The sequence below is a fragment of the Propithecus coquereli genome, unplaced genomic scaffold (genome assembly GCF_000956105.1).
Source record: "Propithecus coquereli isolate 6110/MARCELLA unplaced genomic scaffold, Pcoq_1.0 Scaffold126, whole genome shotgun sequence".
NCBI classification, from domain to species: domain Eukaryota; kingdom Metazoa; phylum Chordata; class Mammalia; order Primates; family Indriidae; genus Propithecus; species Propithecus coquereli.
Genome location: NW_012136747.1, coordinates 3,014,741 through 3,037,639, shown reverse-complemented (window position 1 = coordinate 3,037,639; position 22,899 = coordinate 3,014,741). Strand labels below are relative to the sequence as shown.

Below are 22,899 nucleotides of genomic sequence, written 5' to 3'. Positions count from 1 at the left end.
TAATTTCTTAAGATTCACACATTTGTTGAGTTGGTATGTTTATTATTATGTGTCATTTTTATTGTAATTGAGTGGAGCAAAACCTGATTGTCTTAATTTAGGTGCACTAGAGAATGCAATTGTTCACTTAATAGGGAATACATTGATTTATAGGCTCTCAGTAACTGCCTTAAAAACACAAGTAAAAATATGTAAAACATGTAGTATTAATAAATGTAGAGAAAAAATACGTAATACAGAACATAAGAGTTTTATGTTCACCATTTTGAGGATGTCATGGGAAAACACCTAAATTATGATAAATACATATGTACTGTAATTAATTGCATTATTTGTGAGGAGTATTGCCAGAAGCCAACTAGATATTATCATAGTCAAATCAAGTCCTTTTCTTAGTGGAAATACATTAATCCTCTGTGTGTGTGTGCATGTATATTCTTTTAGATAGATACTATAAAAGCTTATCTTAATAGGCTTCTTTGAAACTAAACTTAATGTCATGTTTTACAGAAGGAGTGATAAACCAAGATGTGACAATAATTAAATGTGGTGCGTTTTATGCGTCCTTTTGGTTTAAGTGAAATACTGTGTTGTACTGCTCAGTCACAGAGGTGAAATGTTGCCTTACACATCATCTATAAGTGTTTAATTTGCTACAGAAATGAATTGTAAATATAGATGTATAACCCTCTGGTATGATATTACTTTAACAGAGAGAAGGAGCAAGAAAGGGAAGAACAGTTAATGGAAGACAAGAAAAGGAAGAAAGAGGATAAAAAGAAAAAAGAAGCCACTCAGAAGGTGGGTTTAATCAGTTAAGTCTGTTTTTACATCTGCAAGCATCCAGAATAAGAAACTGTCTTGGCCCAGATACCTGACATCTCAATAATGCTACTAGAAGCATAAGTTTACTTGAAAGTCTTAAGATTTAGAAGTGGGAGAAAGTTCCAGGTCTGTTGAACTTGTTACCATAAAGTACATGTTAAATAATGCTGCAGCTGATTTTGTGAAAACAACAATAAACAATATTGAGAAAGGCAAGAGAGTTTTCAAGTGCTCAGCTCGTATTGTGTTTCCTTATTTGTGTAATAATTTAATCTTAATTTTCTTGAGCACATTCAGAGAATAACTTTTAAAACGTGCTGGAGTTTGCCTTGGTATTCTTTTGGTCACTCATAGCACTGTTGTTTTGATGAGTCAGCCTTTGGATAATTCCATATAGAAATCCCCCTCAGAAAGGATCCAGTGGGTCCGTGTAGTGTTTGAGGGGATATAGCGTTGCGTGGCTTTGAGGAATTTACTTAGGAAAAAAGAAGAGATGCTAAAAGAAAAAAACACATAGGGCTGACAGCTGTGAGCTGTCAGGTCTCAGTTGAAGTGTTAGTCTGGCAGTCTGAGGCAGAGTGGTTAGAATGCCCTGCCCTCCCCTCTTTGCTTCAGGGCATCCCCTATGCCCTGGCCGTTGCCTGATCTTACTTAACTTCTCCCACCTCACCATTCTGTTTATATCTCCTAGCTTAGGCTCTGGCTTGGCAGGGTTGCTTTGGTGCCTTTTTTGGAGGCAAGGTGATTTGTTAGCAGTTCTTGTTAGTGCTACCTAAAGCACCTGGGAAGCAGGGTCTCACTGTGGGGCAGGTTTGAGGGTCCCTGCTGTGGTGCTAGTTATCGAAGCCTAAGTTTAGGGAGGTAGAAACTGTTACTAAGGTTCAGAGGATATCTCTAGATTTAGTATAGAGTCAAGGCAATCAAACACAAGCCAATGTAAGGTGTAAGGGGCGCTGCAAGTTTTCCCAGCATTACTGGATATAGCATTTCCCATAATTCAGTTTCTTGAATTATTGAAATAGATCATTTATGAGTACCAGCATAAGAAAAATCCTGGAAATATTTTCCGAATTGGATTTCATGTGACCCTGCTGTGTTAACTATATGAAATATAATTTTATCTTTTCTTCGTGACTTAATTAAAAAGAACATCCATTATTATTTGGTGCTATGGTAGACTGCTATGCTCTTGAAGATTTTGTCTGTTTTTAATTGTTTCTGGTAATAGCGGTATCTTGCGTATCACATCTTTGTGCTATCAGGGTATCTTCTTCTAATGTGTTGCTTCTCATCTGAATTTGTTAGAGTTGTATAAAATTCTACAGTAAAGAGTGTGGGCTGGGCACAGTGGTTCCCGCCTATAATCCCAACACTTTAGGAGGCTGAGGCAGGAGGATTGCTTGATCCTAGGAGTTAGAGGCTGCAGTAAGCTATGATTGTACCACTGCACTCCAGCTTGTGCCAGAGAGCAAGACTCTATTACTTAAAAAAAGAAAAGTCTCAATAAAGAAATCAGATAACAACCTAGAGGCTTTTTTGCACTTCCTTTCGGGTACACAGCCACATTCCCCATCATTGAGATTGCAATATGCAGGTCCACCACATATGAGGTGTTAGTGGCATTGCCCCTGTGGCTTCTGGGCTCTTGTCCCTGTGCCCTGCACACACTGAGCATTCCCCCTCCCCACCCCCTGGAGTGATGTGAGATTGAACCTCAGTGAAAGCTTTACTTTCTTCAAGATACTTACACATTTCATCTACTAAATTGGTACAAAAATCAGATTTTGCAGTCTGTTGGAGTGGATGGTTAATAGGCTGGACACCAGGGAACTTGAGCAAAGGCTGTTAACAAGAGGATGCCAAATAGACCAATTGTTTTAGGCAATATGCATTCCATTTTCATTCTTAACATAAATAACAGTGTTTTCTTAAACTAAAAATATCAATATCTGGAGATGATTAATAAAATATGCATTTGTAAACTTGCGTTGTGGATTCCACTAAGAAAAGTGATGTAAAATAAAGATGGTATGGCTATATTTGAGAGTGAATTGGGATTACTTATGCAGAGAATGTAGTTTATGCAGCTGGACAATCTCCCCTGTGTTCTTGCGTCTGCATTAAGAACTGATTAAGGAGTAATGTCAAAGAGGAAAAGCATCATAAATAGGATTTTGAAGTGGTTAATTGCAAGCAATAAAAATTCAGTCATTTTTGCTCAAAATTTTCTAGATCAGCTGACATAGAGTCTAGGTTGACACAGGCTGACCCATGGCCTTTGATACTGTTTTATTATACTGAACCATTGCATAATTTCAGAATTAATTCTGATTTAGCAGTTTTAAGGAGAGAACACAAAGCTTACCACGTGATTGTCTTAGTGGTTTCCAACCTTATTATAGAGACAACGCCTCAACTAGGAGGCATAAAGTGTGCTATAATGAAAAGAACTGTAGAGAATGTGCCAGAGGTTCTATTATGTGGTCAGTCGTTCATTCATTCAGTCAGCAAACATTTGTGGTGCCTCATCTAAGTGTTTCCACATCTTTCATGCTGCTTACCACACTGCTTTATAGCCAGTTCTTTGTGTCTGTCTTCACTACTAGACTGACTGTAAGTTTCTCAAGATTTTATTCATGTTTGTATTGCCAGTAACCAGGGCAGTGCCTAGTGCAGAATAGTCACTTAAAAATTGTATATTTAATAAGTGAATGGTCAAGAATGAATGATGACAATATAATTTTCTTGAAGAATTGACTTTTATTTAAAGCTAAAATTAAATTACTTCCACACAGAAATTAAGCATGAGCTTTTTGTGCTATGTTCAATGGCTGTGGCAGTTTGCTCTTTCTAGAGCCATCACTGAGTAACTGTTAGATTTCCATTCACAAGAGAGGTGTCAAAGAAGGATTCGATTCACATTCATTAGGCTGATGCTGCTAACGGAGCATTGTTTAGTGTTGGCAGAATACATACTTTGATCATCCAGCTTTTTACCATCTGGGGGACAGTTCTTTTAACAGAACCCACATTATAAGACATATTTGACATTATTTGGGTTTGTTGCTTACGGCAGGAAGGCATTGACTTCCTGTATAACTGATTTTCAAAAATGGCATTCTAAGAAATATTTACAATGGTATAAAACCTAAATTGCCTTAGGGAATTGGTAATGTAGATGGATAGAAATCATTCATTCTTGGATAAGTGGGGTTATAGAAAAATTATACAAGGGTATTTTTTGGTAGAATTGAGGTCTGTAACAATTACTACTAAGAAACATTCATTTTAAGACACTGTGTTCCACAAATTCACTACAATAGAATTAACTTGTGCTTTCTTGTAAGAATGTAACAAGCAGCCAGGCGCGTGGCTCATGTCTGTAATCCTAGCACTCTGGGAGGCTTCAGGAGTTCGAGACCAGCCTGAGCAAGAGCAAGACCCCGTCTCTACTAAAAATAGAAAAAAATTAATCGGACAACTAAAAAAATATATAGAAAAAATTAGCCGGGCATGGTGGCTCATGCCTATAGTCCCAGCTACTCGGGAGGCTGAGGCAGGAGGATCGCTTGAGCCCAGGAGTTTGAGGTTGCTGTGAGCTAGGATGACGCCAAGGCACTCTAGCCCGGGCAACACAGTGAGACTCTGTCTCAAAAAAAAAAAAAGAATGTAAGAAGCATTGCAGGAGGTCCTGCAAGTAGACTATTTAACTCAGATTTAGAATCCAACAGTAGAGTGCTGGGATCCATTGTGAGGTGGGCAGATTAGCTGCAGGACCTTCCCCTGAAAGATGACCATGTTTTTGTGAACCCCCATAGCAGTAACCCAGTATGATCACCAGCCACAAATGATCAAACCTCTTCTACATGAATATTTTTATTACAAACATCAGATAACCAATATAAAATTGCTTTAGAAGATTAACAGTTGGGAAAAGTGGGTCAAAAGAACCCACAAGTCTCAATAATGTAAAGTAACCACTGTTGGAACTTTGGCATATTTCCTTTTGGATGTTTTTCTTATGTGTGACCTTTGTGGGTTTTATACAGGGCATGTATAATTAGACACCCTCCTTTATTTTCCCCTCTTAACAATATCAGAAGCAGTTTTCCATTTGCCTTCTAATCATCATTTCCAAACTCTCTGAAAACCCATTACTGTACTCAGCCTGTCCAACTTTTTAGGTTAATCACTTCCATAGATGTATTAGTTACTATATAAAGAAATACTTTTAACAAAGAACTCTTGATCTGTTCAAAATTTACATATTTCAGTCATGTTAGTGTACTTCATGCTGTATGTAAACTTTAATAACAGTAGCAAACATGCATGAATCTCTGATTTAATCCTTACAACAACCTTTTGCAGGGATATACTCTTATTATCTCTGTTCAACAGTTAATAGAAAACTGAGATCACACGGCCAGGAAGTGACAAGGCTTGGTTTTGAATCCTGCTTTCCTACCATGACCTCTGCTGCCTCTGATGATGGATCTCTGAAGTTTTGCTTTTTAGATTTGGGATTGAGTGTTTGAGTCCATATTCATAGGGGAATCTTTTTGTCTCTGTGGCTAATTTTGTTTCTGGGCCACATCCATTTGATTTTGTCTAGTCATAGCAATCAAATGGCAGATATTCACAGTACAGGGACCAAATCATGTAATGAGAGTGAAGTGCTTTTTAATTTTTAGTATTCTTCCTAATGGTGGTCATGTAAATTATAGCTGGACATATGGCTGTAGTCCAGAAGGATGTCCAAATGGACTCCCAGCTGCTTTTTCTAGATTTCAGCTATGCCGGTGTATCTGACAGCCTGGATTACTTAAGTTATCAGAATTAAAGTTACCTTATAATGCTGAATTAGAAAGCAAATCTCATTTACTGATGTCTGTTCATTTTGCAGGTCACGGAACAAAAAACCAAAGGTAAGATTTTTTTTCTTTTTAAATTATTAGAACTTTTTGTGTTTAGATTTTACGCTCTTGCTGACTCAGCCTCCAATCCACTTGGAAAGAGAGTAGGTGTGGAGTAATTAAGGTGGGTTGTTTGCAGTCCCTGAAGAGCAGTAATAACAAATTAAAAGTACTTATACTAATGTTTCTAGTTGGCCTTAAATTTTTTAGGAGACAAAAGAGTAAATACCTTGTAAAAGTATATGGGTCATGATTTTGAGCCGAACCTTTTCCAAAAAATTTTTTAGAACAATAACAAAAAACAAACCACCAGCTCCTAATTTACAGAGGGGAACTGCAAAGGGCTGTTAACCACTTTACCCATGGCACGCATCGAGTCTGAAAATGGAATGTTGCATCTACACTCTCTTCCGAGCTAGAGCCTGGAGTATGCTTTTTTAAAGGTAATACATTTTGAGTAGGTTAACTCTGTTACAAAACAGTGACGTCTTGCAAACAGAAGCAGGTGTCCCTGGGGTCATTCTCAACTTAATGGTCTATGTCTTTTTTTGTTTTTTTCTTTCCTGTTGATTTTGATCGTGTAGTTTTGTCTGGTGATGGTCACACTTTGGGTCAGCTCCCCTTAAGAATGGGAGACTTCATCCTTTCTCCTTGCTCACCTAAATATGTGTGTCAATTAGGTATGCATGACAGAGAATCATTTGCATAGAGTTGTCAAAATACACAAGCCCAGGCCTCCTGCCAAACCTTCACAGTCCCAGGCCATGGTCCTAGCAGATGTATTTTAAAAAACTCTGCAGGTGACCACAGTACATGACCCTGGTTGAGAACCACTGCTCTGGACAAAGGAAATCAGATGTGACTGTAACTTGGAGGAGGGTAAGGATAATGGAGAGGTCAAGGCTTGACAGGAGGCTCTGTAAAGATTGGTTTCTTCATTGTTTTTTATTTTGTTTTGTTGGACTACCAGGCCAAAGCATGTCACACAGTGATGGAAGACTAATAAAGACAGTACTAATTCCTTAGGAAACTTCATTATGGAAAACAACTTCTCAGATAACTAGACATTACTGTAATATATTTCTAATCAAAAGACATTTCAAAGAAGACTGTAGTCTGGGACTTTGCAGTGATTTGTAAAATAAACTGAGAGAAACTATTATTAGTTATAATTATCTTAATTGGTTAGAGAGAATAGTATTCTCCCCTGTACATTCCCCCAGTTCCCAGCCCAGAAGTAGGCTTTATTTTGGAAGTATCTTTGTAAATTACTTGTTTGAAATATAAGTTATACTTTACCATAGAAATAGTATTATTCATAGTGGTACAATGTCCATATTTTCTGAACCAACATACTGTCTAGGAAAGGATTTAGGCACTTAAATATTGATATTTATAGGACTTTTTGACAATTTATGGGGGCAGCAGATGAGAAAATAGTCATTTTCCTGGGCAATCCAGGCTCTGCAGTTTCTGGAACGTGGTGGTTGGGTTCCTACGCCTGGCCACAAGTCTAATGCTCATGAAGCCAAGTATTGGTTGTACTGTAGAATCAAGCTGGTTCTGTATGATTAGTGATGTTTCTATTGGAAAACTGAAAATCTGTTAGGCATTTTTTCTCACCAAAAATTTTTTTTGCTACCAGATCTGTTCTCAAAGGCATTCTTCTTTCCTCTGCCCAAGTCTTAAAAATCAAACTTTCTTTTCTGTTCATTATCAGATTTTTTTTCTAACTAGGATCTTTCTCATATCTATCATAGAATGGAATACAGTTTCACAATCTCCATACTCTCCCCACTCCCCAGCCCCACAACCAAAAAATAAAGTAAAATAATCCTAAGGGCAGCTGAAAGCCCATTTCAGGTTTCCTAAGGGATTTAATTGTTAGAACCAGGGAGTAGACAGGAAGTAAAAATACAAATTATCCCTGACGTATATTAGACTGTAAGTACAGGGAGGCCTTGTTCGTTCTAGTTTTGGGCCCAGGTTTACGGCTGCAGCTTTATCTTTGTTCCTGAGAGCCTGCCTGGGTACTCTAAATCTTCTTATCTTCCCTCAGCTGACGTGTCTGAGTCCTATTCCTCTCCCCAAAGATGATGTCTTCCTCAGGCAATCTCCCTTTAACTCTGAATCTACCCCTCTTTCCCCAACAGACCCTATAAGAAAAAAGAAAAGACTGTTGGTGCCGAATTTCTGGTTGTACAGAGGACTAAAGTAAGATTTTTCCATATTTCAGAGAAAAAGTAGATTTATTATGTGTTCTTTATCTTTCATCATTTAAAAAAAATGGTGAGCCATATGAGGAGAATAGGACAGACATTTCAAGGGGAGGTTATATGAAGACACAGGCTAGAGCTGGCTTGCTGCCCAGGTATCAAATAATAATAAATACTTGAGGTAGAAGTTAATATACTCCTTTGTTGGATATTAGACTTGGAATCCAAAGAGTTTGAGGGATTGGTGTAACAGATCAGATTTAGGAGATGAAATTTAACAGGGATGAAGGATAAGTTTAGGATTAAAAAGCCCAATTGCATAGACTATGTAATGGGGAAATTCAGACATAGCAATTTAGCCTTATTAAAAAGATGTTAGCGTGATGGTTGGCTTAATTAGAGTTATCAGCGTGAAATGACTGATTTATAAAAACTAACATGACCTTAAGCTGCATTAATAAAGATACGGTATCCAGGAAGGGATTTACAGTTCCTGTAATGGGCACCATGCTATGGAAAGAAACAGAGATCAGCCTCCATGGACCATACGGGGTTTGGGCCAGATCACTCAAGGAATTTGTCACCTTAGGAGGTTTAAACACCTGTGGAGGGTTGCTTAGCTCCCATGGGAAGGCTTCCCACCTGCGGAACCTCACATAACTGTCTTCAAAAATTTGAAGGACTCTGGTGCCTGACATTTAATAGTTCCTTGTTAATTGTCTGTTGTATGTTTTGTTCAACGAAACTTATTCTAACCCCTAAAGTACCACTGATGAACAGGGAAAGGCTTCCAGCTCAGTGTAAGTTAAATTTTTTAGATATCGTTGTCCAAAGCAGTTATTCATGACATTGCCCCTTTACCCCACTGGGTCACAGCTGAGGGACAGCACCTTCCCCATCAGCATATGTGAGGTATGGGTCTTTGCAGTAAGTTGGCTACAACTCTGCTTTTGTTTGAGCCTATTCCAGAAGGCATGTTACAGTGAGTACAGGGTAACCTTGAGTCTATTTTTATTTATTACTATTGGAGTTCCCCCCACCACTAAATAATTTATAAACTAAACTACTTGCAGCATCCCTCACATCTTGCAGAGACATCTGTGTGTTCTAACACTATTGTGGGTGACCACTTGTTCAGAGCTGGAACTGGCTGCCTCTAAGAGAGTGAATGAATGTGAGGTATTATGAGACATGTGGATCAGATAAGTGGACATGAAAATAGTCTAGATGGCAGGTAATGAGGACTTGAACCTGGTTAGGAGCATTGATGGTGGAGATTAAGGAACTAATTGCAGAGGTGCTTTAGTTTAACTTAATGTTGTTGGATAATGCTGTGGGGTGTGGGAGCACTGAGAAGTCTAAGATACCTTCCAGGTATCTGACCTGAGCAGCTGGTTGGGTGATGGCTTCATTGTTTGAGGGAGGAGAAATGGGATTGGGAGCTAGGGAACAAGTTTGAGGAGAAGGGGAAGGGTGAAAGAGATCTGAGTTAGAGATTGTGATTTGGGAAACATTAGCATGTAAGTGACGGTTGAAGTGGGAGCATGGGAGAGTTTTGTATACAAGTAATTTAAATGAGGGAATGGTGTGGGCCCTGATTTTTGTTTCTTTGTTTTTTTCAGACAGAGTCTTGCTCTGTCAGTCATGCTAGAGTGCAGTGGCATCATCGTAGCTCACTGTAACTTCCAAATCATGGGCTGTTTATCCTCCCACCTCAACCTCTCAAGTAGCTGGGACTACAGGTGCAAGCCACTATGCCTGGCTGATTTTTTTTTTATTTTTTTGTAAAGATGGGGTCTTGCTATGTTGCCCAGGCTGGTCTTGGCCTCCTGCCTCAGCCTGGCATCACAAAGTGCTGGGATTACAAGCATGAGCTACCTTGCCTGGCCCACACTGATTTTTTTTTTTTAAGCCACAATTCAATGGCCAAATTCGGCTGCCATTCTGCAATTATGATTACGGGGATAGTCAAAAGCAGGGGATGCCAACTGTGGCCACAGGCCCACTGTATCTCACCACCTATTTTGTACTGCCCATGAGCTAAGAATGTTTTCTACATTTTTTAATTATTGAGGAGAAAAAAACAATATTTCATGACGTGAAAATACAAGTCATATTTCACTGTCTATAAGTAAAGTTTTATTGGAACACAGCCACACTCGCTTGTTTACACATTGTCTATGACTGCTTTTGCCCTAGAAGTGCAGAGTTGACTTGTTGTGACAAAGACAGTATGGTCAGTAAAGCCTAAAATATTTTCTATCTGGCCCTTCACAGAAGAAGTTTGCTGACCCTGATCAAGAGTATGAGAAGCTGAGCAAAAGAGAGAGAAAGGAAGAGCTAGCAGGAGCGGCTCTCATAAAAACACAGAGGGGAGGGAATGATAAGTAGTGTCAGAAGCTGCAGAAAGTCAAAGAAGAAATGGTCCAGTGAGTGCTCATTGGATTGGCAGTGAAGATCACTAGTGACTTAGGGTAAAAGCCAGTGTGCTGCTTTTTTTTCAACCCAAAGGTTGAGAAGTGAATGGAAGGTAAACAAACGGAGACTAAGAGTACTTAAAGTTTACTGAAAATTGTTCAGTATGTATCAGTCTTTCGCTGTGTGTCATCAGATTTAAAATTTCAGCCTAAAATAATTTCTAGGCATGGTTTATATTTTAAACATTTCTGGATAATTTTTTATGTTTGGTCCCATTGAGATGGTTAAAGGAAATAATAGTTTGTATTGGTCCTGTACAGTTGTTGAGTTTGTCTTGAATATGTACTGAATATGTACTTTTTTTTTGTTTTTTGAGACAGAGTTTTGCTCTGTCACCCAGTCTGGAGTGCAGTGGCGTTGTCATAGCTCATTGCAACCTTGAACTACAAGGCTCAAGTGATCCTTCTGCCTCAGCCTCATGAGTAGCTGGGACTGGGCTCGCACCACCACGCCCGGCTAATTTTTCTATTTTTTGTAGAGATGGACTCTTGCTCTTGTTCAGGCTGGTCTTGAACTCCTGGCCATAAGCAATCCTCCTGCCTCAGCCTCCCAAAGTATTAGGGTTACAGGCGTGAGCCACCATGCCCAACCTACTTTTAAAAAATTCAGAAACCTACCTGTTTCAGGAGTTTCTTAATCCTTTTATCTGAAAAAGTAGTATCTTACTGAAGTTTTCCAGATACAGAGGCAATTAGAAGTTCAAACTGTAAGACATGAGAATGATGTAAGACAAAGGGCATAGGAATGGGGAAGATTCAGTCATTAGAATATGTGAATGGTTTGTAGAAGTAAATGAATGGAAATTAGAAAATAGGATACCCAGCATTTTTCCCAATGTTTTTATTTCCCTGTGATACAGAAACCATGTTTAAGCCATGGACCTTTTCTCTGGAAAATAAGAAACTATGCCCTTATTTAGAAAGGCATCATCTTTAGAAATACTTGCACTACAACCTGCAAATCCGTAAGACTCAGAAAAGAGAGGGCCTGAAAAGTAACATGTTCAGACTTACTGCTCGTTTCTCTGTCTTCTGTTATCATCTAACATTTTGGAGCATGACAAGGGACACACACTGATTCTGATGTCTTAAGTTTGGACTTGGGGGGATCTGATTGGATCAGGCTTCTTGCCAACAGCACCTTTGTTCTCCATTTAGTTCCTAGAATTCTGATTGGCCTTTAAATGCTTGATGTTCTTGAACTTATAAAAAGGTGTAATTGAAAAAATAGAATTCATTCATGTCCTGAAACACCGTTATCTTATGACTAACATGGTATTGCAGGCTTTTTCTGACGATGTCTTGGAGTTTTGAATGACTAATCTCCTGGGACAGAGCACCCTATTGGAAGGAAAGTGGTTGCGGCATGTTCCCGCTTTATAATGGCTTTCTCATTTGTGATCCATTCTGTCTGAGATGTGATGTGATAGTGGGAAAGTGCCCTGAGGAGCTTTTGCGAGGAATCTTGCACAGTATGTGATGCCCACCAGATTCCTTTGATTGAAACAGTGCTGTGGATGTTATAAAGTTAATCAAACCAGTGTTCAGCCCTCAGTCCTGTAGGCTGTTCTTTGTCTTATTCTGTTTTTAGGGAAATGAATTAAGGCATGTAGCAGACTTGGTTAAGGTCAAGTGAAGATCCTAGTCCTTTTACAGAAGGGCAACCTCACAGAGACATAGCTCCTTCTATCCTAAAAACCAGCTGGGAAGAATCTGTCCCAGCCTTTGTCACCTTCTTCTTCTCATAATAAGAGAAAAGGGGATGGGGAATGCCATATGCTGTGGAATCCTCCAGAAACATATAGAAAATGAACCATTAAATAATCTTTATTCATTCACTTACCAGGTATTCATCCATCTGTGGTTATAGGTCATTAATATTAGATCATGACTAATTTATTAAGTCTCATTTTTATTCTGCTCATCAGATTTTGGATCCTCTGACCTCCCTTCCTTACTAGGAGGGCCAGTACTGCCTTGTGATTGGCTAAGGTTAAATACAGGGTTTGCCTGGAAGGCAGGCACCTGCTCTTCTCTCTTGTCACTCAGAGTACTCGGTAGCGTCCAGTGGTGCTCTGGATTGGGCCCCCTGATTTCTGATGATGTATCTCTCTCCTCATAAAGGAGCCAGTTAAATGAGCGACATGCTGGCCCAGCATCATTTTAGCAGTCAAAGCAGTACTGCCACCAGAGCTGGCCCTAACATTACCCTGGGTGGCAGGGATTTGGGCCTCAGAATTGTCTGACTTGTCAGGCTCAGTGATTATTTCTGTGATACTTCCAGCCTCGAGTTGTCACATAGATTTTTATGGAGTGGGTAGTGGTCTTTTGGTACCATGAAGCAAGTAGGGTGTAGGCCCAATAGAACCTTCTCTGTGGGACTGAGAGGGGAGGGCCTAAGATCTGGCAGGGTGTACTTCACAGTTGCCTGGCACCATCACATGCTGTCTGTTTGTCATTTTAAAAATTAAGGTAAAAAATTATTTGAAGTAAATAGAAAAAGTTTCTCTATTTTGAAATTTTTATCTTAAATAAAGATTTGGGGGAAACAATTTTTGTTTGACAACAGCAAAAAGATTTATGACATTTCTAATATTTACACAGAGAGCCATACAAGTCTTTGAGTCCAGGTGGCTGTAGAAACCGAAATGATTCGAGTTTTATGATTCTCCAGTCCCACAGTTTCCTGTTGGGGTCTACTCTGTGCCATGCACTAAGAACAGAAATATGGAAAACGGGTCCCTGGCCTGAGAGTCATGGCCCAGTGAGGGAGAGTGTGCTGTAAATGGAGAATTTCAACATGATATGGTAAATTCCATGGTAGGAGATACGGACAGCGTGTTCTGGAGCACAAATGAAGGTGCTTAGCCCACCTAGTCCAGGAACTGCAGGAAGGGCTTTTCAGAGCTAGATCTTTAAAGAAATGTGGATGAAGGGAGGGAGCCCTTGGGCCAAGAGGCTTGAACCCCTTAGACTTTGCCATAGACATTTAACCCTGCAAGGCAGCCCTTCAGGGAAGTAATTCCACTGTTGATATAAGGGAGTGAATGATGATTGTGTCCCTCTCCCCCTTAATTTTTTTTTTTTTTTTTTTTCTGTTACCCGGGCTAGAGTGCCGTGGCATCAGCCTAGCTCACAGCAACCTCAAACTCCTGGGCTCAAGCAATCCTTCTGCCTCAGCCTCCCGAGTAGCTGGGACTACAGGCATGTGCCACCATGCCTGGCTAATTTTTTATATGTATATGTTATTAGTTGTCCAGATCATTTCTTTCCATATTTTTTTTTTAGTAGAGACGGAGTCTCGCTCTTGCTCAGGCTGGTCTCGAACTCCTGACCTTGAGCAATCCACCCAACTGGGCCTCCCAGAGTGCTAGGATTACAGGTGTGAGCCACAGCTCCAAGCCTCTCCCCCTTAATTTATGGCATGTAATTCCATGATCTTACTATGTTTGAATCCTTGTTGCCATCAGCCGCCGCCTCCACCCTACCTTCAGTAAACTAGAGACATTGTGGAGAATTTGGAAAGACTGTCTCTCTCTAGAGTAGAGTGAAAGGAGAAGAATTATTGGTCTCATGTAAGCTTTTTAAAAAATAATCTTTAGAAAAATGTATTTGATATATTTCAAAAACTGTTCCCAACCTCTCTCTTTCAGTGCCCGAAGTGACGAAACCAAGTTTAAGCCAACCAACGGCCGCCAGCCCAATTGGCAGCTCTCCATCGCCACCAGTCAATGGTGGCAACAATGCCAAAAGGGTGGCAGTGCCGAACGGACAACCGCCAAGCGCCGCCCGCTACATGCCTCGGGAGGTGCCGCCGCGATTCCGTTGCCAGCAGGACCACAAAGTGTTACTGAAACGTGGGCAGCCCCCTCCACCGTCCTGCATGCTCCTCGGGGGTGGGGCAGGGCCTCCTCCCTGCACAGCACCTGGAGCAAACCCAAACAACGCACAAGTGACAGGAACGCTGCTGCAGAGTGAGAGTGGGACTGCACCAGGTGAGGCATTGAGGCGATGACTTCGATTCATGGCAGCTTGAGAGAGAGGGGGAGAGAGCTTTGTTTGCATTGCCTGATGTAAAGTCCACGAAAACCGTGAATTGTATAGACTGTTGGGATTATTCAAAAGATGGAAGAAGATCCCAGTATGAAATGTGTACAGGCAGCTCTCGGAAACTGGGTTTTAGTGTTCCGTAAGTGTGTGCTCTGAGCATGAGAGGCTCATGTAGCTGCTATTGGTCGTCACTGTTTGGGCCTTTCTTTCCCTTCTCTGACAAGAGCATTATAAATTGAATCCTATAGTCCCACTGTGTGTTCAGAGCATGATGGCAAGTGGAGCTTCCGTGGAGGCTTGTTCTGTTTCCAGAATGCTAGGAGTATAGAGAAAATGATTTCTTAGATTAAAATTTAGATTCTTGGGAGGTTCCCAAATAAAACCATTCTGTAGTTTTTTATTATTTTTTTTTTTTTGAGACAGAATCTCACTCTCTTGCCTGAGCTAGAATGCCGTGGCATCAGCCTAGCTCACAGCAACCTCAAACTCCTGGGCTCAAGCGATCCTCCTGCCTCAGCCTCCCGGGTAGCTGGGACTACAGGCACATACCACTGTGCCCGGCTAATTTTTTTTTGTTTGTTTATTTCTATTTTTAGTTGTTTGGCTAATTTCTTTCTGTTTATAGTAGAGATGGGATCTCGCTCTTGCTCAGGCTGGTCTCGAACTCCTGAGCTCAAGCAATCCTCCCACCTCGGCCTCCCAGAGTGCTAGGATTACAGGTGTGAGCCACCGAGCCCGGCCTCTTATTAAATTTTTAAAGTCAATATTTCTTTTGAGGGCCCTGGATTTTGATCCTTGTTAAAAACTGTATGTGGACATAAGATCTTTAGCTGAGGGGTTCTACTATAAGTTTTGAGAGTTTTTAACTGATGAATACTAAGTCAACTAACAGCTAAGAACTTCTAAGTACCTTATTTTTATTTTTTTTGGTTAACATTTTGACTTATCTCTTAAAATGCCTTTTTAGGCACTGTTAAAATTCAGAGCTTGAACATGATCAAGCATTAGCAAGGACACTGAATTGATGGGTTAATGGTTGTCACCAGTAGGATGCTTTATTTGAGTTCTGAATTTGAACAAAGAATTGCCTAGAAAATTCTTTCACCATCTTGTTGTGTTCAGAGTAATAAGGATGTAAAGAAATCTAGTGGTAGCACAGGCTTTCACGCAGAGGTAAGCCCTGCCTGTGAGGCTTCAGGCCTGGCCCAGAACAGACAGGGAAAGGCCTTGTGGCTCTCTTGTCCCGGCCCTGGTATCCAGTTGCAAAAAGAAGCATGTGAGACGATGGCCCTGTCAGGCGTTTCTGTAGCGGAGTCTTTCCAGGCCTGAGTGGAGACGCAGGTCCCGTGTGAGTCAGAGTCTCTTCTTTATGTCATTAAAGCTAAGGAGGCCCCCTAAATATCTAGAGTTTCAGGTTCTGTGCTTGCTCATTTTCACATGGCTCTGTATGATATTTTTTTCAACTTCATATTGATTTTAACCTACTTGGTTAAAGGAGCTAAAATAAATTTAGACAAAATTATCTCATTAAAAACATGACATCTTTTCCCCTACCAAATATGGTAAATTCCACCCAAGATGTGTGCTGAGCCAGACTAATTTATCAAATTAAGTTCCTTGGGGCTACGAAATCTGATTCATGCTTGAGTGTCGCCCGGCATGTAGCTCAGTGGGCATTTATCATTCAGCAGGTCTGTGGAATTCAAATGTTAGCAAGAGAGGGTCTCTACCTAAAAGGCGCTAACATGGGAAGGAAAGATGTGAACGCAGTACTGCAGCACTGAGGAAAATGGCTCTGGACAGGGCAAAATTATTTTCAGATGATGAGGTCAAAAACAGCTCCATAGGAGAAACGGCACTTGAACTAGGCCTAGAAGGATGAGTAAATGTCACTGGGTGACTCCAGGAGTTACAAACAGTAGATGCCAACGTAGGATGGTGCCAGAGCGAGAAGGCACAAGTTGTGGAATGTCAAGTAGTGTGGATCTACATGGAAAGTAGTAGGACATAAGACTAGAAAGTTGGTTGGTCCCAGATTGTGGAGCATCTTGATCAAACTCCCAGCCAAGGAGTTCAGCTTTATTCTTGTGCATTAAGGAACTGTTGGAGGCTCTCCATGCAGCAGTGATAGAATCAAAGGTATTCTTTAGAAAAATTAGTTCAGCCAGGAGTGTTTAGCGTAGGTTGGATATACAGAGCAAGTTTAGAGTGCTGTTGCACTGACTCAAGATATAAGAAGGCCCTCTTCTGTCTACAGGAATGGCAAGGAGATACCTTTGAGAGATGTTGTGGAGTTAGACTTAGCCAGTGTGACATCAGACAAATGAAAAAAAGATGACTAAGACAGTTGTGATGGAGAACTAGGCAGTGAAGCTGATTTGTGGAGAAATGTGATTAGCTCTTCTAGAGGCAGTCTGAGTTCTAGGTTTTGATGGATAATAAATGCATGTGAAACTGTGATTGATAAAATGATCTCTTTCCCAGAGTCAACCCTTGGAGGTGCTGCTGCTTCAAATTATGCAAATTCCACTTGGGGCCCGGGAGCCTCCTCCAACAACGGCACCTCCCCCAACCCAATTCACATCTGGGACAAGGTGATTGTAGACGGGTCTGACATGGAAGAGTGGCCTTGTATTGCCAGCAAAGACACTGAATCTTCTTCCGAAAACACCACCGATAACAACAGTGCCTCGAACCCTGGCTCTGAGAAGAGCACTCTGCCAGGAAGCACCACTAGTAACAAAGGAAAAGGGAGCCAGTGCCAGTCTGCAAGTTCTGGGAACGAATGTAATCTTGGGGTCTGGAAATCTGACCCTAAGGCTAAATCTGTTCAATCTTCCAACTCTACTACAGAGAGCAACAATGGACTAGGAAATTGGAGGAATGTGAGTGGTCAAGATAGAATTGGACCTGGCTCTGGCTTCAGCAACTTTAACCCAAATAGCAACCCATCTGCCTGGCCAGCACTGGTCCAAGAAGGAACTTCTAGGAAAGGAGCATTGGAAGCAGATAATAGTAATTCCAGTGCACAGGTTAGCACAGTAGGTCAGACATCCAGGGAACAGCAGTCAAAGATGGAAAATGCGGGTGTTAATTTTGTTGTCTCTGGCAGAGAACAGGCTCAAATTCATAACACTGATGGACCAAAAAATGGAAACACTAACTCCTTGAACTTAAGTTCACCAAACCCCGTGGAGAATAAGGGAATGCCCTTTGGAATGGGCTTGGGGAACACCTCCAGGAGCACTGATGCCCCTTCACAAAGCACTGGAGATCGAAAGACTGGGAGTGTTGGATCTTGGGGTGCAGCTAGGGGGCCTTCTGGAACTGACACAGTCTCTGGACAAAGCAATTCTGGAAACAATGGGAACAATGGAAAAGAGAGAGAGGACTCCTGGAAAGGAGCTTCTGTTCAGAAATCAACTGGGTCAAAAAATGACTCTTGGGACAACAATAACAGGTCTACGGGTGGGTCCTGGAACTTTGGCCCTCAGGACTCTAATGACAACAAATGGGGTGAAGGGAACAAAATGACATCTGGGGTCTCTCAGGGAGAATGGAAACAGCCGACTGGGTCTGATGAGTTGAAAATTGGAGAATGGAGTGGTCCAAACCAACCAAATTCTAGCACTGGAGCATGGGACAATCAAAAGGGCCACCCCCTCCCTGAAAACCAAGGCAATGCCCAGGCTCCCTGTTGGGGAAGATCTTCCAGCTCCACAGGAAGTGAAGTTGGAGGTCAAAGCACTGGAAGCAACCACAAGGCAGGAAGTAGTGACAGTCATAATTCTGGCCGTCGGTCGTACAGGCCCACACATCCTGATTGTCAGGCTGTCTTGCAGACTCTTTTGAGCCGAACTGATTTGGACCCCAGGGTGCTCTCAAACACTGGCTGGGGCCAAACTCAAATTAAGCAGGACACAGTGTGGGATATTGAAGAGGTGCCAAGGCCTGAGGGGAAATCTGACAAAGGAACTGAGGGGTGGGAGAGCGCTGCCACACAGACCAAGAACTCAGGGGGCTGGGGAGACGCACCCAGCCAAAGCAATCAAATGAAGTCTGGATGGGGGGAGCTCTCAGCCTCTACAGAGTGGAAAGACCCCAAGAACACAGGAAGCTGGAATGACTATAAGAACAACAACTCTTCTAACTGGGGAGGAGGACGACCAGATGAAAAGACATCTTCCTCTTGGAGTGAGAACCCCAGCAAGGATCAGGGGTGGGGAGGTGGACGCCAGCCCAATCAAGGATGGACTTCTGGAAAGAATGGTTGGGGAGAGGAAGTTGATCAAGCAAAAAACAGCAATTGGGAAGGTTCTGCAAGTAAACCTGTGTCTGGGTGGGGTGAAGGAGGACAAAACGAAATCGGAACTTGGGGTAATGGTGGGAATGCAAACCTAGCTTCAAAAGGTGGGTGGGAAGATTGCAAAAGATCCCCGGCATGGAGTGAGACAGGCAGACAGCCCAATTCCTGGAATAAACAACACCAACAGCAGCAGCAGCCACAGCCGCCACAGCCACCACAGCCAGAGGCTTCTGGCTCATGGGGAGGCCCACCCCCACCACCTCCAGGCAACGTTCGACCTTCCAATTCCAACTGGAGCAGCGGGCCACAGCCCACCACCCCTAAGGATGAGGAACCCAGTGGTTGGGAAGAGCCATCCCCACAGTCAATTAGTCGAAAAATGGACATTGATGATGGCACTTCAGCGTGGGGAGACCCTAACAGTTATAACTACAAGAATGTGAATCTGTGGGATAAGAATTCCCAAGGGGGCCCAGCACCTCGTGAACCAAACCTGCCCACCCCGATGACCGGGAAATCAGCATCAGGTAAGCAATGGTTTTTTCTTACAGATTTTGATGAAGAGAAGAAATCCTAGACCAAAGCACTTTTATGAAGGTGCATTTATCCAACTTAGCTTTATTCTCAGACTCTTTCCTACAGTTCTTACTGTGTTGCTAACAGAACCTCTCTTTTTATAAACCGCTAGTGTTGGCAGATGCTGGTAGTACTTTTTAATGTTCTTTCTTGGCAAAAGGAAAAGATGACAACCCCGTGTTAGTCCCCAAAATTATTTTTCTCTAATTGTATTGGTGTGCAGAATCCAGAAGACTTTCTATCTTGCCAAACAAACTATGCTCTAGATTTTAAAATAAAGAATTAAAGTAGTAGCAGAAATAGACCTGATTTCCATTCTGGTTCCACCCATGGACACATCCTCTGTGTTTTTCTTTCCCCAGCAAAGGGAAGTATTCTGAGTTCTTCTTCCAGAGGCCATCAGTGCTGTAGCAAAGCTGATATCTGGAAGGTTTTAGTCTCTTTCCAGATGGTTTTTAAAGATTACCTCTGGAAGGGGGAGTACTTTGGATTAGAGATTATTATCTCATGATAATCAGTTGCCCAGAATTAAACTTTCTTCTCTCATTATTTGAATGGGAAACATCATACCTAGTAAATTAAAAGTAACAATGGTAATGGCATTCTCAGTTTGGCATCGTCAACTTGAATGTTCTCATAAAACAGATAATTCCGCAAATTAAGGGGGATGTATCTTTCAAGTCTTTTTCTAGTTAAACTTAATCATAATATTAATAATCAGTTTTCCACTTCTCAAAGTAAACCTAGTGGTTATTGAAATCATTTTTGACCACTTAGAAAATGATTACTTTTAACTAGTTCTTTTTTTCAAGTATTGAAAAGAATGAGGAAGGAAATGAAGATTGCTCATTAATTCCTATCAGAATAAAACCTGCTAACATTTTCAAAAACAATATCCACATAGTAAAAACCTTCAAACTATATGGAAAAGCAAAAAATAATTATAATAAAAGAATCTTAACTCCTAGGGTCTTTCCACATAGGTAGTCTTTTGAAGTTTGTGTCCCATTGAGAAATTTTGTTCATGCCTGCAGCAAGAGTTTTAATATGTCTGTCCTTCACAAATTTTACAGAGAAGGGATTATACTTTCTACACTGTTCTTCACCGTGCTTTTTTCATTATACTTATAAGCTTTCCATTTTAGCACATACAGTTCTTTTTCTTAATTGCTTCTTAAATAGTATTTTTGGGGAACCCACAATTGGTCTATTTGGGTTGCTTCCAAATTCTTCTAACAGTGATGCAGTGCGCATTGTTGTACATGAAATTTCATCTACATTTACAAGTATATCTGTGGCATAATTTCCTGGCAGTGGAGTTACTAAGTCAAAAGTTATGTGCATCCGACTTTAAAAGTGACATTGCCAGATGCCCTCCATGAAAGTTGAGTTCGTTTATGTTTTTACCAGCAGAAGAATATCAGCATGCCTGTTCCCGCCACCTTCACCTCCATTGGATATTATGGTGTTTCACTTAACAAGTCATTCACAGAGACATATTTCCTTTCTTTGCAGTCTGGAGCAAAAGCACACCACCTGCTCCAGATAATGGTACTTCAGCTTGGGGTGAGCCAAATGAAAGCAGTCCTGGGTGGGGCGAAATGGATGAGACAGGAGCAGCGACCACGGGCTGGGGGAACGCACCCGCCAACGCTCCCAATGCCATGAAACCTAGTAAGCGTGCAACATTTGTATTTTTCAGAGATTTCTTTGTTAATTTGGAAATCAGACATTTTGGTGAGAGCTGTTTAAACTGTTGATTTAGTGAGATTCAGGACCTCGAATGTTAAATAAATAATTAATAGCAAATGGTGGTGACTTGGCTTGGCACATGTTAACATGTTTACGGTGAACTAAAAATCATAAACTAGGCATGGTGGTATGTGCCTGTAGTCCCAGCTACTTTGGAGGCTGAAGCTGGAGGATCACTTGAGCCCCTGGAGTTCGAGTCCAGCCAGAGCAACATAACAAGACCCCATCTCTTTAAAAAAAAAAAAAAAAGTCACAAGTTAATTTTGTTGATTTTGTTTTAAATTAGGTTTAGTATCTAGACAGAATTGTAATATTGATGTAATTTTTTTTTTTTAGCCCAGTAAGTTAAATATGCTCACCATGTCTAACGTGCGTTTCTGCTCTTTTGTCAGTATAATTTAAAATGAGAGTTCCCTGGCTTTTAAGGTGGAACACGGTCTCTGCTGCCCAGTAACTTCATCCGTCCATGCCTTCCTTTTGCCTTTGTCTCTCTTCTCTTATATCCACCCACATAAGAGCTTTTCAGGTTTCTTGAAGCTGACAAAGATTCAGTTCAATTTTTTAAATGAAGAATGCCATACTTATTCATAACCATTGAAAATCTAAGCTGTACATGCTACAGCGGGCAATGTGTAGTCACAGTAATTTGCCAAACTTTGTAGTCTGATGCTGGTAGTGTCTCATTGGATGTTCCTAAATTGAGAAATTGAATTTCAAGTGCACATTTTCACATGTTTGTAACTTTCTTAAAAATGTCCATCATCTCTTTTCTACCAAATAGCAGATTTAAAGGACTGTCTTTTGATTAAATAATGAAATTTTATGGAATGCTCAAAATTTTGAGCAAGAAAAAAAACTCTATTAAGTTTATCGGTATGATATTTAGGACTTTTACAGTGCCACTTGAATCAATGATATTCTGGAAATTCACACTCATGTGTACATAGTCACTTGACTGCATTTTAAAAATCGTGAATCTCCTCTACTTCATGGAAATGGGTTTGTGAAGATTTTGTTTCCATCATGGTTTTCCTTGTGGAATCAGCTGTGTCATCATGGCAACCATCATCTAGTAGACTTGAAATAGATCTAAAGTGCTGTTGCAAGACATTCACCAGAACCTTGGCACAGCGAGGTGTTTAGCAGTACCTTTAGGGTCTTGGTGTGTCTTTCCCAAACTCAGGATCACCTCTCTTCCATCACGAAACCCTCACTTTTCTCCAGATTCTAGAAATGTCTTCTAGTCTTCAGGATCATCTGTAGTTATAGCTCATGTCCTTTCTCTGGGTAATTGGACTGTGTAGTTTGCAGAGGAAGGGGCTAACTCATCACAGCCTCCCAGATGATGCTGATAGTTACCCTGTGATCTTCTCTAGCTTGCAGATGTCTTAAATTTTATGTTATGAGTCCATGATTAAAAATTAGAGCTTTTCTATAAGAAACATTTGTTAAAAGTTTAGCTCCTTTCGCTAGTAGAAGAGTTCACCTGCATGTCATTTTTCTTAAGGGGTCAGCATGTGATTTATATTGGGGTTTTTTTTGTTTTTTTGTTTTTTTTTTTTTGAGACAGAGTCTTGCTCTGTTGCCCGGGCTAGAGTGCCGTGGCGTCAGCCTAGCTCACAGCAACCTCAAACTCCTGGGCTCGAGCGATCCTCCTGCCTCAGCCTCCCAAGTAGCTGGGACTACAGGCATGCGCCACCATGCCCGGCTAGTTTTTTCTATAAATTTTTAGTTGTCCGATTAATTTCTTTCTATTTTTAGTAGAGGCGGGGTCTCGCTCTTGC

At 41.1% G+C, this 22,899-nt stretch overlaps 1 protein-coding gene across 1 annotated transcript in view; it reads left to right on the top strand.

Moving 5' to 3' along the window:
* Positions 1-5,734: 5,734 nt before the first annotated feature.
* The window catches only part of TNRC6B (trinucleotide repeat containing 6B), a 56,516-nt gene continuing 39,351 nt past the window's right edge, over positions 5,735-22,899 (top strand). The window contains exons 1-4 of the mRNA XM_012638090.1: positions 5,735-5,750; positions 14,085-14,426; positions 16,966-19,314; positions 20,879-21,037. Coding sequence (XP_012493544.1) covers positions 14,228-14,426; positions 16,966-19,314; positions 20,879-21,037 — 2,707 coding nt within the window. The 5' untranslated portion in view covers positions 5,735-5,750; positions 14,085-14,227. The remainder of the gene's footprint in view (positions 5,751-14,084; positions 14,427-16,965; positions 19,315-20,878; positions 21,038-22,899) is intronic.